Source organism: Dermochelys coriacea, chromosome 7 (genome assembly GCF_009764565.3).
Source record: "Dermochelys coriacea isolate rDerCor1 chromosome 7, rDerCor1.pri.v4, whole genome shotgun sequence".
Taxonomy (NCBI): domain Eukaryota; kingdom Metazoa; phylum Chordata; order Testudines; family Dermochelyidae; genus Dermochelys; species Dermochelys coriacea.
The window spans coordinates 9,111,899-9,127,396 of record NC_050074.1 but is presented as its reverse complement, the minus strand read 5'-3'; the positions used below and the strand labels follow the sequence as shown (position 1 = coordinate 9,127,396).

Below are 15,498 nucleotides of genomic sequence, written 5' to 3'. Positions count from 1 at the left end.
GCTAGCCCATGTTCTGAATAAACACAGGGTTTTAATTTACAGTGCCTTCAGCGCAACACCTGCCAAAAGCATTGAGCATGAAGTTGGCTTCCAAGAAGCCAACTTTTTAGTCCTGCCTTGGGCCTGCATTGCTTTCTCTAGATGCAGCATTATGAGATCAGTGCCAATGCTGCAGTTTTTATGCTGCGCTCCTCTCTAGCAATGCACAGTGACATACACGCCAAGAAATTCTGAAGGAAGAACTAGAATGTGATTGAGACAAAATCTTGAACTGGAGAGTCTGATCGGCAATATGGCTGTAAAACAGAAACATGAACAACTCCTCCGGGAAGTCACCCAGCTTGTTCAATTCAGAAATCTAGGTCAGTGTTAATGAATCAGAGCAGTGCATTCTTTACATGGAAAAGTCATGTTTATGCCTGTTTCTACCACTGCTAAAGCATGCAGAAATGCTGCAGAAATGAGGCGTGCAAGTTTCAGCTGGTTGATTAATGGAGCATGTAAACAGAAAATTTTAACCATTTCAGTGCTATTATTGCCAGCTTCAGTGGGTTCTAGTTTGTTCAAAAACTGATGTGTATTGTATTTACTTTTACTAGAATATTAACTAATTTTTCTCGAACTGGTCAAAAATGGAATTTCTGATATTTTGATTCTGGGTTTTGTCCCAAATTGGGCCAAAAAATCAAAATATCCAAACTTTTCACAGAATGAAAAATTCAGAAAAATTTCTGTTATAGAGGTCGAACCATTTTGTTTGTTTCAACATTTTCAGTCAAAACAAACATTTCCACGTTCCCTAATTGAAATGTGTCATTTCAGTTTGCCACCCTGAAATGAAAACAGTTTATTTCGGGTCAGGTTGATGTTAATCTCTGTGTCCACCCAAGCCTCTGCAGTGTTCCATGGAAATTGTAGTTTCAAGTCAATCCAAAATGAAACATTTCATTTAGGTTTTCTCTGTGGAAATTTTACCAAAATTAGTGTATTTTTCCCTCTTCAGAAAATTTTGATTTTGACTAAACTTGTTTTTTTCAACAGGAAACTATTTGACTAGAAATTTTTTGACCAGCCCTAGTATTTTTCATGCGTGGAATAGATGGGTTGCCTAATAGGAATGGATTTCTAGCTAAAGGCTGAACAAAAATTCGGCTGAAAACCTTGAAAACAACATGGTCATTCAGGCAAGAGGTTTCCTTTTTACAAATGCTCAGGGCAGGTTTCCAGCTTCCTGTATTCTGCCTGGAATCAACGGTATTTTTTAAAAGATGGATAAATACCATCTCTTCTTTTCTTCAGCAGCCTGATTTCCCCATTGGCCATGATATTGTGCTCACAATGAATGATAACCCTGGTGTACAGTCCAGCATTTTACAGAATTGTCATGTCAGAAGGCCTCTAGAATTGCATTGCTAAAGTAGTTGGAATATGGTGCAAATGAACTGTTTTTGGGTAGCTGATACCCAGTGGCCTTTCCTTTTCTGGAAACTAATGACTGCATCTGTGATTTAGCAGCAGTAACTTTTGTACCATTCTTATTTTTAGTGACGATAACACTAGAAAAGATTTAAAGGCACTGCCTGCCTTCCCTACCAAGACCTTGCAGGAGCACCCCTCACTCACTTACTGGTAAGCTCCTCGCTAATATAGAAATGTGAATGTTAGTAGCAATTAGTAGCCATTACCAGGTCAGTTTTGTACACTGTTTGTAACGGGTGTAGCATGTGTTTATAAATGGGTTTGATCCCAAGTCCTGTATCTAAACACTTCTAAACTTTAGAGGTTCTGAATCCAAACCCAGATCTGGATGTAAATGTGTTTGTTAGCCCCTACCTTTGTGACTTTTGTGGGGTCAAACAAAATCTCTGGATCTGAACATCACCAAATTTGAGAGTGACTTGAAATCCAAACTCCAGTCCAGCTCTGAATTTTGAAAATGGCACCCATTGTTTAGAGCAGGCTTAATCAAAACAATTCTCCAGGGCTGGGGGTGTCTGAAATGCAGAGCCAGTTACAGTTTTGTGCCTTGTGTCCATCTCTAGCATGTGTCCTTAGGTAAGAAATACAGCTCAGCATTTGTGTTGTGAAGAAACAGTATTAAACAATAAGATAATTTTATGTTGTATTAGATCCCCTTTATGCAGGTACAGTATCGCCTGCTTTATTTCATTTCTAGGCTCTAACTTATGCTTTTCTCATTTTACCATTAATACTTTTTAGAAGGATTCATTTTTTTCCCTATTAAATGCTATGCAACTAAATCACTTGGCCTGGTTTTCATTTGGGTCTTCAAGAGTGATAGAGGTCCGAATGCATATTTTGTTTCTAATTCCAGCAGAACAAAATTTAGACACACATGATGGAGTCACGATGATATAGGTCATCTGTAGGTTCATTTGTAACATGGCTGAGAATAAAAATAACCTGTACGAATATGTAGGAATTAACACATCCATTATAACTTTTCTCTGTCTTATATATGCAGCACTAGTCACAGTCTGAAGTTCTGGGTTTTTTAGGCACTAGATATGAATTTATCCAATTAGTACCATTATTCTACAGCAGCATCTGTAACAAAGCTGGTTGATCTGAAATGAGTAGCTAATTAGACTCTGGAACATCGGATGATGTAATAAGGATTAGACAGAAGGTTCCATTCTGCATAATGAAGGATGGAACTGCAGTCATTATGAAACTGAAACTATTGGGAAATGTTCAATGAAGCGTCTTTGGTACCTGCTGAGCATGGGTTTGAATACCATCAAAAGTTACTGCATGTAAAAAAAAATCACTGAGCCTCTAAACTGATTTTGTGCTTGTTTTGCAGTGAGGACAGAGTAATTGAACATTATATAAAAATTAAAGGTCTGACCAGAGGACAAGCTATTGTTCAGTGAGTGTGTCGCTTATTTAATTGGGGGGTATTTTTGAAATACTTTCTGTTGATATGTGGGAATGATGTTGTGCTGATAATCATTCATTGTGGACTTTTACCATTCAGATCTGTAGCAATGACATTTTTGATTGATACTATTTAATACAGACAGCAAATTTACATTAACCCATGTCTTAAATTTTGCATTTCACAAGTCCCCAGTTAAGGTTTTACCTCCTTTAAATATCTTCGATATTCAAAAAATGATTATGGCCTCATTTTAATACCAGTACCAGAGGGATTGCCTCCAAGCTTTGTTTGCTAACATTTAATTTTTACCCCAAAATTTGAAGGAGGATGCTGCCTTAAGTTGTGTAAGGATAACAAATATATTGTTTTAAAATGGTTTGAATTTGGTTTTCAAAAGGTGAGGGACTTAGGGGCTATTCCAAAGCCAATTGGAGTCAATGGACAGATTCCCATTGCTGAGCTTTATATCAGACCTAGAAGCACTGAGCGGAGGCGAATATAGTATAAGGTGTAATATGCCTAGGTGTTTGAGAAGAGCTGCATAGTTATATGAAGCAGACAGTGTGCAAGTTTCCCCACACTGCACCTCTCTCCTAACCAGTAAAAGTCCTGCTGTTAAGTCCTAGGACTCTTGGAAGTAGGAATGTGGAATAAATTATCTTTTCAGAGGTTCACTAATCCTTTGAATCACCAACATATCTTTGAATCACCTTTGAATCACCTAGACCCTTAAGGGCATAATTGTATTATTGTATTACTACTTCAAACCACTTCTTTTTTGATGTTACCATAACTCTCCTTCCCATTTTGCCAAGTCACCAGAATTAAATAAGCGTAGGCAGCTCTTTCCCTGCAATATTCTGTCTTGGATGGTTTAGACACAACAAATCCTGCATCTTGGCAGGGGATTAGACTAGATGACCCTTGCGGTCCCTTCTAAACCCTATGGTTCTATGATTCTAATATTACAGAAAAGACCTTTCAACATTTTAGTTTTAGTCTCAGCTTCCTCAACTCTTGATAAGGAATTACAGGGAACAGTTACTTTATTTTTCAAAAATTTGTTGCTGTGCACAGAATTTTTGCCATCGACTTCAACTGGGCCAGAATTTCACCTCTGTTCCCAATGGAGGATGTTGAGCCCGTCACTTAATATGCAAAAGATAAATGATTTGATCTGAATGCGTATGTAAAAGAGGATATGTTAAGAGGCATTATTCTCTCCAGAGCAACTTATCAAATGCACTGTAAATCTGTCTACAGGTACATGAAAGTGGTAGAAGCTCTGCCTACCTATGGAGTCCATTACTATGGAGTAAAGGTTAGTAATTGTTTATAGATAACATGATTCCATTCTTGAAGGAACAGTTTCACTGTACAGCATCTGCCTGTCAATATTAAAAACTGGACTTCTGATTCATAACTTTTTCAGTGTTCTTAGAGAACTGTTTTGTTATTGGTGGACTGCAAATCATTTACAGAGAAGGCAGAAGGGAATCGTTGTTTAACCCTCCCCTCCCCCCACACACACACCCCCTCTGTAATCCTACCATCCTAATTAAACTGGATATCACTTCTAGCTTGTACGCAGTTACATTTCTCCAGCGGCCCAGTGCATTGTTAATCAAGATTAGAAAAATGTAACAGAGAAAAGACATAGGGTACATCTATGCTGTAGCCAGGGGTGTGGTTTACAGCTCATGCAGACATGTCTGACTAATTGTACTCTACCTAGCTCGCTAAAAGTAGCAGTGAGAACATGGTGGCATGGTCTTAAGCATTGGCTGCACAATTGAATACATACTAAGGAGGTCAGGCAGGCCTGTGCAGCCCACGCCAGCTCACCCTCAGAGCTATTTTAGCCTAAAGTTACCGCAGGTACCTCTACATGGGCTGCAGAACATACCCCTAGCTGCAGTGTAAATGCACCCTCTGTAATTAGTGAAATCCTGCTGCCATTACCACGCTCAGCATTCTCTTCCTTCTCAGCCCTATACCATTTGAAGCATTTTGTTAAAATTGAACAAAATGATGCTGACAAAATTTCTATAGAACTGAGAAGTTTTTTGAGGCAGGGAAGGGAATAGTTTAATAATGAGTCAATACATCGGAAATAAATTCTGGATAAATGGGCAAAGCATGAGCCAAAAAAAAAAAAGCCTTTATTGCATATAAGGTTGTCTATCCAGCAGGGATCTCAGCCACTTGCTATGGTGTATTGAGTGAGGAGTATTGGACATAGTCTTCTATTCCTTCTCTGCATTTATTTATGTATTGTGCAATGCATCTGTACTGTGTACACGGCCTTTGGTCACTCCCTCTGCTGCCATCCTTCCTGCCCCGCGGTCCCACTTGCCGTGACCTCCACCCACGTGTTGAAGCATCTACTGCTTTTTGCCCACTTGCACAGCCAACAGACCAGCTTCCCTTTGTCCTTTGCTCCGTCTGAGATGGCAGCGGCAGAGCCCTTTCATCACAATCTCACCGCTTGAGTGCAAGTTTGTTTGCAAAGTCCCCCGGTGTTCCTAACCCGCTGATTCTGGTCACAGAATGAAATTGGTAAATATGATGTAATTTTTGAAGTTCTTAACTCCTTATTAGATCTTGGTTCTTGTGTTCTTCCATTTTACAGGATAAACAAGGAATCCCATGGTGGCTTGGCATCAGTTATAAAGGAATAGGACAGTACGACTTGCAAGACAAAGTCAAGCCTAGAAAAGTAAGGGTTTTTTTGCCATGTCAAAATACATTCTTTTCTTTTCTTTTCTTTTCTTTTCTTTTCTTTTCTTTTCTTTTCTTTTCTTTTCTTTTCTTTTTAAAGCCATGGCTAAGTTAGAATCCTGAGGAAAATGAAAGCTTTAGAGACCATGAATTCTGGAAAACTGGAGAGGAAAAGACATGCTTCCTCTCCAGCAGATAGACAGTGCAAACTCTTAATGTGCAATACAAAAGTTTAGTTCAAACATGCTTCTAATGAGTTTGATGGTCTCAGTGCATTCGCTACTGGATTTTTAAGACCGTCACTAGGTCATTCCACAGTATGAAGCAATCTGGTATAGCTGGGGGTCTCTGCTTTACATGGGTTCAGAGTTATTGGTCCTGGCTTTAGTCTTTCCTCAAGCAGAATCTCCATTTACTTCAGTGGGTGGGGTGTGTGTGTGTGGTGGGGGGGAGATAAGTGGATCAGGCCATAAGATCAGTCCAGTATCTCACATGGATGAGATAGGTTGAATCCTTGGTGCAGCTGCAGGCCAATCAGTGCATCTGCTGATTCCTAGGAGGTGTGTAACCATAGGCGGTGGGTTGAGAACATGTGCTTGAATATCCAAGGCTGCTCTTTCCTCCTCATCCCTGTCTGCATATTTGAGTAATTCCTGCCAATAATCACAGTTACTGAAGCAAAGCACAGGGCCCTGTATTCGCTCGCAGGCTCCCTACAAGTCATCTATTAGCGAACCCTAACAGGCCCCTCTGCTGGCAAGCTGTCATACCGCTCAAGCATGTGATATGCACGGGAACTATTCCAGCTCAACAACTGATTAAGTCCCATTCAGAGCTTGGAATGAGCCCTGAGGTCTTTGGAGAACTGGTTTCCTAGAATGGTTGGGGGAGGTTTCGACACCTGTGCGAGTTGTCCTGTGGGGGGGAATCAACCTGGTTTCTCTCTTGTAGCCATGTCTCCTCTGTCCCCGTGAAGAACTGGTTTTCTGATGTGCTTCCTACCCTGAGGATTTGGGCAGTAGCTCACGGGAGCGTGCATGCTGCCAGCAGTCACTTCAGATCAGTTTAGACCATTGTGCTCTTGTCCAGGAGATGGAAAGTTACAGAGGAGGAGTGAGCATGGGGAACAGAATTGGCTGGCACGTATTCTGGACGAGCTCCTAGAAACATGGCTATAGGAAAATGTGAGATCCACCAGTAGCAATTCGAAGAGACACACTTTATCACTGTCCTTCTCTCCTTTTTGACAGTCAGCTACTGATTTGATTCTTTTTCTTGAGCTAACTTATCACCAAGATCGATCTCTTAAATTTCTCTCTGGTGAAAGACTTTTATTTAATCCCAGGACTTTCTGCTGTTCACATACCACAATGACAGAGTAGGTTTGATTTGGGTGTAAGGTTATAAAATAGCCACGATTGGTAAAAGATCAAATCAACACAGATTCACAAGGATGGCCATGCCTGATGTACTTCAAAGCATTGACTGAGTACAGACAGGTTTCAGAGTAGCAGCCATGTTAGTCTGTATTCGCAAAAAGAAAAGGAGTACTTGTGGCACCTTAGAGACTAACAAATTTATTAGAGCATAAGCTTTCGTGAGCTACAGACCAAATGCATCCGATGAAGTGAGCTGTAGCTCACGAAAGCTTATGCTCTAATAAATTTGTTAGTCTCTAAGGTGCCACAAGTACTCCTTTTCTTTTTGAGTACAGACAGTACATTAGTAAATGCGTTGGTAAGAGGAGGTTAGGAATCTCATCATCTGGGCATGCCTCGGGATTGTTGCAAACACTTGCAACACTGGGGTAGATGAGGCCAGTCGTGTCCAGCACCCAGGGCAAGAAAGTGTGCGTGCAGCTGAACCAGTACTCAGTTTAATTCCTTTTGTACCTATGGAATTACCGTTCTAGGCACCATCTGGGCAGATTGGGAAACTCCATGTTCTTTAAGGTTGCCAGAGCCCAAATGCCAACAGTCACATCCTGCCATCATTACACCTGTGTCACTCCCTCTAAAGTCAATGGGAGTTTTGTGTACAAATCAGTGCCAGGCTTTATAATAGAAATGTTTGCAGACCATTCACAGCAGTGCCACTTGGATGCCTTGCAGTAATTTTAACTACCCAGTTTAGAGTACAGAACAAAGAGGGAGGAGGAGCATCAGGGTCGACAGAAAGTCTGATGCCAATAGGCTGTTTGAAACAGTGACTCAATTTAACACAAGAGGTCATGGACCAACATTTGAGGAAGAAATTAATGTGCCAACAGATTCTTTACACAAAGGGTGGATCCGTGTTTGGAATCTGAAACTAACTGCTCAAGTTAGCAGAGAGAGTCATAATTCAGGAGCTCAGTTTCAAGGGAGAAAGGGATATATACGGAAATAGGGGTGAATGGATACTGACTAGATTTGGGGGTTAAGATATATTGCAGAACTGGTCCTCTTTGCACAGAAGAGGTGCAGGGCATTTGCTCAGGTTGAATTACATTCACACTCCAAGTCAGCCTCTGCCATTTGCTTTTGGCTAGAAATAGTCAGTGTCAATTCATTTTTATTAAGTTTTCAAATCCGTGAATATATGGGAAGATCTATCCAGAGGGAGAGGAGGCTGTGTGGCTTCTCTAAATGTCTGTCTAAATCTGTAGATACTCCGCACCACAACCAGCAAATATGATTTTTCAGGCAGCGGGGGAGAGGGATGAGCCATGAAGCATGTAGACTCTGCCTTTCTGCACTGAAGTGCTGATAGCATTGGATTTCCAGGAAATGTCTTGCTCTGCCCTTTTGGATGGAGCCAGGCTTGCAATAACCCAGAGGGCAGGCCCTGCACAAAAATTATCCTGCTGTTTGTCTCTTGGATCAAAGTCCTCTGCTACATATCCTTAACCAGTTGGGAAGGAGTTAAGGGAATCCCAGTTGTGATCTACCCACAAAGATAGATACCTTTAAAAAGTGAATGTGTGTTTGATTAGCTGAGTAAGAGAGAGATGCTGTGTTAAAAGGTAACCAACAGCAAGCTGGTTTTCCTGTTTTTAAATGTATGTGGGCTTGTCTACACTTACCAGGGGATCCACTAGCGGCAATCAATGCATCGCCAGTCAATTTAGTCAGTGTAGTGAAGACCTGCTATATTGATTGCCGATTGCTCTCCCATTGACTCCTGTACTCCACTGAATAGAGAAGAGCAAGAGGAGTCGACGGGAGAGTGTCTCCCATCGACATTGCATAGTGTGGACCCCGCGGTAAGTAGATCTAAGGTACGTCAATTTGAGTTATGCTATTCACGTAACTCAAATTGCGTAGCTTAGATTGAATTTCCCCTGTAGTGTAGACAAGGCCTACGATTGCTTGGTGTACAAACATCCACAGATACTTGCTGGGGCTGGAAAGCTTCTGAGGTTTCAGGTATGGCACTTTTAGCAGGAGTCTACATTGTTATCCCCAGCATGCTAGCTAAGTTCCAACACAGTAATTGCATTCTGCCTACTCCGGCACTCCATGTTCTGTAAAGGCTGCTGGTAGAGAGGGCTGCTTTTTTTTAATTTAATATTGTTTTCCATTGATAACATGTACTCATCAGAAACTCTCCAAGTCTATATTCAGTTAAAAAGCACATTAACTAGACCAGAGGTTTGCAAACTTCATTGCACTGCGACCCCCTTCTGACCACAAAAATTACTACATGATCCCAAAAAGGGGGACCGAAGCTGGAGCCTGCCTGAGTCCTGCTGCCCTGGGGTGGGTGGGGGGGGGTGGGGGGAATGGGCAAAGCCTGAGCCCCTCCACCTCGGGCTGGGAGACCAAAGCCAGAGCCCAAATGCTTCAATCCCAAGTAGGGGGCCTGTAACCTGAGTCCTGACACCCACGGCTGAAGCCCTTGGGCTTCAGCTTCGGCCCTTGTTGGTGGAGCTCAGGCTTCAGGTTCAGCCCTGGGCCCCGGCAAGTCTAAGCCAGGCCTGGCTACCCCATTAAAATGGGGTCGCAACCCACTTTTGGGTCCCGACCCACAGTTTGAGAACCACTGAACTAGACCCACTCAGATTGACACAATGCCAACGAAAGGACAATGAAAAACCCTCCTCCTTAAAATATAGGAATCTCAGGCCACCCAAATAGCTCTAGGCAGAAAAGGCCATGTATAAATACATGAGCCCTACAGCATACTGGAGGTCAATAGACTGGATCAGCAAGGTGAGTGAAATCCAGAGTTAAGAGCCCCTCACTGAAAGCACCTTCTGAAACAAAGATGGATGAAATAATCTCTACATATGTAATCTGCAGTCTGTCCAACGCCTACGCCTGTAATGTTACCCACGTGAGCAGTACCATAAAGGGGGCTACTCATTTGCACAAGTGTTGGCATGGCCAGCACCACAGTTTGTCATCAAGGGTCCAGTCTTCATGTGAGCAGTCCTGTTAAAGTTAATGGGACTGCTTGTGAAGAAACTCCTCATATGAGAAAGGCTTTCCGGCCCCGCCAACTATCCAGGGCTGTTTCTTCACCCCCCTCCCATTCCCCCACACACATCAGTTACTACCGATATATTGATTATGCTTGGAAGTAGTTTGAAGCTAAAATGGTCGCTTCTCTTAAAAGCCCGTCCTGCCCCACTGAAGTTACTGACAGTTTTGTCACTGGCTGCAGGGGAGCTGAGAGAATCACTCTGTTCCAGTGCTGCAATAAGCTGAAAATGGACAAGTGGGGTTTGGGGTTGGTTGGTTTGTTTTTTTGTTTTTTGTTTTTTTTAAGAGTATCATTCTTGCCGTCATCTCCAAAGACGAAGGCAATTTTCATGAATGAAAGGAAATGGACTTTATTGGCTACACACTATAGTGTCCGTATGGCCCAGGTGATAAGTGCACTGGGACATAAGATCATTAGGACATATGATGCATGGCTTCAGAACCCACATCCAGGTTTAAACTCATGCCCAGGATTAATGCTGCTGTCCTATTATGGTGCCAGCCTCTCTTCAGTTCATATGGTAAAGTAAGATGCCTTCTGCTCATCTTAGTTGATTGTCCAGATGTTATTTAAAGATCCCATTCCACAGTCCTTGTTGAATAGATTAGGAAATAACACTGCTATCCTGGCCAGCATTCCTTTTCTAAATAAAACAGGTTTTAATGTCCAAAGTCCTCTGTGTCCATTTAGTATACAGGATGAATCTTCATTTGCCTACAACAGCATCCAGCTAATTAATATGTAAAATAGTTTGGGCTGCCTTTGTGTCTGAAAATGATAATAGATTGCATTATATGATGTAATAAACCTCTGTATGGTGATCTAATGAGAAAGGAAATTTGAAAAGATAATAGCAACGTTAGTCAAAAAGTAAGTAAGTTCAGCTAAGTTTTCTCCTGCTCTGTCCTATTCCTGTATTCAAGTTACAGTACTTAATGTAGTCCTAATGCCTAAATAGAAAAAATCGATCTTATTATGGAGTTGTATTAAAGCTACAGATATTTCAATGTCAATTTCCTTCACTACACAATAGGCTTCAGGAGTGTTGTTAAAGCATAGTAGCTTTGAAAATGGATAATGCTCATCATAGGTATTTACAAAATGAAGAAAAAGGTATCTAAATCTAGATGCTGCACATTTTCTCGTATAAAACTATTTCTTAATATAAATTTTCTGTTCTGCATTGTTCAGCTGTTCAGAATACAATAGTATTGGCACTGAATTCTCAGCAGGATATTCTAATTATGCAAAGATCCCATTTGCTTTGTAAAAAGAAAAGGAGTACTTGTGGCACCTTAGAGACTAACAAATTTATTTGAGCATAAGCTTTTGTGAGCTACAGTTCACTTCATTGGATGCATTCGGTAGAAAATACAGTGAGGAGATTTATATACACACACAGAGAACATGAAACAATGGGTTTTATCATACACACTGAAAGGAGAGTGATCACTTAAGATGAGCCATCACCAGCAGGAGAGGGGGAGGAGGAAAACCTTTCATGGTGACAAGCAAGGTGGGCCATTTCCAGCAGTTAACAAGAACGTCTGAGGAACAGTGGGAGGTGGGGTGGGGGGGAGAAATAACATGGGGAAATAGTCCCTGAAAAAGCACAAGAACAAATCCGCACAGACACACCCCTGGAACCCAGACCTGGGGTATTCTATCTGCTACCCAAGATCCATAAACCTGGAAATACTGGACACCCCATCATCTCAGGCATTGGCACCCTGACTGCAGGATTGTCTGGCTATGTAGACACCCTCCTCAGGCCCTACGTTACCAGCACTCCCAGCTATCTTCGAGACACCACTGACTTCCTGAGGAAACTACAGTCCATTGGTGATCTTCCTAAAAACACCATCCTAGCCACTATGGATGTAGAAGCCCTCTACACCAACATTCCACACAAAGATGGACTACAAGCCGTCAGGAACAGTATCCCCGATAATGTCACGGCTAACCTGGTGGCTGAACTTTTTGACTTTGTCCTCACCCATAACTATTTCACATTTGGGGACAATGTATACCTTCAAATCAGCGGCACTGCGATGGGTACCTGCATAGCCCCACAGTATGCCAACATTTTTATGGCTGACTTAGAACAGTGCTTCCTCAGCTCTCGTCCCCTAATGCCCCTACTCTACTTGTGCTACATTGATGACATCTTCATCATCTGGACCCATGGAAAAGAAGCCCTTGAGGAATTCCACGATGATTTCAACAATTTCCATCCCACCATCAACCTCAGCCTGGACCAGTCCACACAAGAGATCCACTTCCTGGACACTACGGTGCTAATAAGCGATGGTCACATAAACACCACCCTATATCGGAAACCTACTGACCGCTATTCCTACCTACATGCCTCTAGCTTTCATCCAGATCATACCACTCGATCCATTGTCTACAGCCAAGCGCTACGATATAACCGCATTTGCTCCAACCCCTCAGACAGAGACAAACACCTACAAGATCTCTATCATGCATTCTTACAGCTACAATACCCACCTGCTGAAGTGAAGAAACAGATTGACAGAGCCAGAAGAGTACCCAGAAGTCGCCTACTACAGGACAGGCCCAACAAAGAAAATAACAGAACACCACTAACCATCACCTTCAGCCCCCAACTAAAACCTCTCCAACGCATCATCAAGGATCTACAACCTATCCTGAAGGATGATCCATCACTCTCACAGATCTTGGGAGACAGGACAGTCCTTGCTTACAGACAGCCCCCCAACCTGAAGCAAATAGTCACCAGCAAACACACACCACACAACAGAACCACTAACCCAGGAACCTATCCTTGCAACAAAGCCCGTTGCCAACTGTGTCCACATATCTATTCAGGGGATACCATCATAGGGTCTAATCAGCCACACTATCAGAGGCTTGTTCACCTGCGCATCTACCAATGTGATATATGCCATCATGTGCCAGCAATGCCCCTCTGCCATGTACATTGATCAAACTGGATGTAAAACTCTATGTAAAAGAATAAATGGACACAAATCAGACATCAAGAATTATAACATTCAAATACCAGTTGGAGAACACTTCAATCTCTCCGGTCACTTGATTACAGACCTGAGGGTGGCTATCCTTCAACAAAAAAGCTTCAAAAACAGACTCCAATGAGAGACTGCTGAATTGGAATTAATTTGCAAACTGGATACAATTAACTTAGGCTTGAATAGAGACTGGGAGTGGATGAGTCATTACACAAAGTAAAACTATTTTCCCGTGTTATTTCCCCTCCCCCCCCCCAGTGGTGTTCAGACGATCTTGTTAATTGCTGGAAATGGCCCATCTTGCTTGTCACCATGAAAGGTTTTCCTCCTCCTTCCCCCCGCCCCGCTGGTGGTGATGGCTCATCTTAAGTGATCACTCTCCTTACAGTGTGTATGATAAAAACCCATTGTTTCATGTTCTCTGTGTGTGTATATAAATCTCCCCACTGTATTTTCCACCGAATGCATCCGATGAAGTGAGCTGTAGCTCACGAAAGCTTATGCTCAAATAAATTTGTTAGTCTCTAAGGTGCCAAAAGTACTCCTTTTTCTTTTTGCGAATCCAGACTAACAAGGCTGCTACTCTGAAACCTGTCATTTGCTTTGTGTGTTTCTCACCAGGGGAAGCCTTTGACTTAGAATCCAGATACTGATTGAAAGTAAACACAGGGCTTGTAATAAGAGTATTCTATGAAAAGCAGTGACTTCCAGATGCAAACTGTTGTTAGAGCGTCAGCCCTCTAAAAACACACTTTTTATGTAGAGTTGCTTGGTTGTTGCAAAATTTCTGTGGATTTTACCGGGAGGGTAAAACAAGTGAGAACATGGTTTGATTTTTTGAGACGTTAGAAAAAATACTTCATCGGTAGAAAAAGTTCTGTAAAGCTCTCCTTCTGACTAAGGGTTTAATATACAGAAACTCACTCTCCCTGAGTTACCAGCACAATATTAGTTACAAAACCCAATGTCCAATTATAGAATCCCATCTGGTGAATAAGGTTGGAGCAGGATATTAATTCTCATGTGCACACACAAACTACTTTTGAATATGTTTTCTGATTTTCTTTTGAAAGGAGAAAACACTTCATGTACCAGGAAATGAGATCCTTAAAACAAAAAGGATGTAATCAACACATTCCATGCACCAATGACCTGCACAAATGATCACTTACAGTGTATTAAAAACCAAAGAGCTAAGGATTCCAGCCTTCATAATTGTGCGGATAATGTGGTTCTGGGTAAATGCCTTGTTCTGGCCAAGTCCAATAAATGGCCTAGCTCAGCCCCAGAATTATACGGTGCACTGTCTCTTATTCAATAGCTGCGTTTGGCCGAACTAATCACAGAGCTTTCAAAGCTAGAAGTTTTATCTTTTGAGTCTTCAGATTTTCACTCCCAGTTAAGATGATCTGGGGAATCACCAAGCCATTTTCTTGGAGAAAAGCCATAGGCAGAAAAGACTGATAGGTGCATTAAGTAAATTGCCTCCTACAAACTTCTGGTAAAATATTTCTCCCCCAAAAAGGGTTCTCCCCACAAAGTCCAGCATGCCTGGAACATTGCCATCAGCCTTGTATAGAAAATGTTCAAGTAAATTTGCTTTTCTTCTGCACTTCGGTCCCGATTGACCACTTTATTATTTCAGGATTTTTCTGCAATTAATGTGTCTTGTTTCTTCCTTGTACTCCCCATCGGTCTGTATCCACCTGTTGTCTCTCATCTTATACTTTGGATTGTAAGCCGTATAGGGTAGGAGTGTGACAGTGCTGAGAGATGTACCCTGGTCACTATTTGTACTCACCAGGTTCCTGTGAGAGGGCGTAATTGGCCAGGGGTGTGTCTGATTACCAGGCCAGACTGGGGTAAGGAAGTTAATCAGCTAATTAGCCAATAAACAGGCAAGGGGTTTAAAAAAGAGGAAAGGAAAAACAGGAAGGAAATGCTTGAAAAAGGAATGGGGTAGGGTAGAGAAAAAGAGAGAGAGAGAGAAGGTGAGTGAAAGGCTAGGAGAGGCTGACAAAGTGATTTCTCTAAGTAGATGCCCCTCAGGTGCCACCCCACTTTGGAGAAGAGACCAGAAAGTTGGAAAACAGTGCCAAGGTGGATGTCCCGATATGCACTGGTGAAGGTATTGAGACGAGCAAGAAGGTCTCAGAGCAGCCTCTGTTTGTGGAAAGGGGCAGGGATGTGATAGGCATGCCCTTTCACACAGGGAATGTCTCTTCGTTTTGAGTTTGTACAGTGCCTAGCACACTGACGTCTTGGTTCAGGTCTGGGGCTCCAAAGTGCTACCATGATAGAAATAAACCATTAATAATAAATACAAAAGTAGTCCAATAAAAGCACAAGTCTAGGGTGCGATTCACCATCATGATATCTTAGTTTTAATCC

At 42.0% G+C, this 15,498-nt stretch overlaps 1 protein-coding gene across 7 annotated transcripts in view; it reads left to right on the top strand.

The window, feature by feature from the left end:
• FRMD4B (FERM domain containing 4B) overlaps positions 1 to 15,498 on the top strand; it is a 191,073-nt gene that overhangs the window by 145,974 nt on the left and 29,601 nt on the right. For all 7 annotated transcript variants that reach the window (XM_038410319.1, XM_038410318.2, XM_038410320.2 and 4 more), the window contains 4 exons: positions 1,546 to 1,629; positions 2,828 to 2,893; positions 4,169 to 4,226; positions 5,538 to 5,624. In XM_038410319.1, the coding sequence (XP_038266247.1) occupies positions 1,546 to 1,629; positions 2,828 to 2,893; positions 4,169 to 4,226; positions 5,538 to 5,624 (295 nt within the window). The remainder of the gene's footprint in view (positions 1 to 1,545; positions 1,630 to 2,827; positions 2,894 to 4,168; positions 4,227 to 5,537; positions 5,625 to 15,498) is intronic.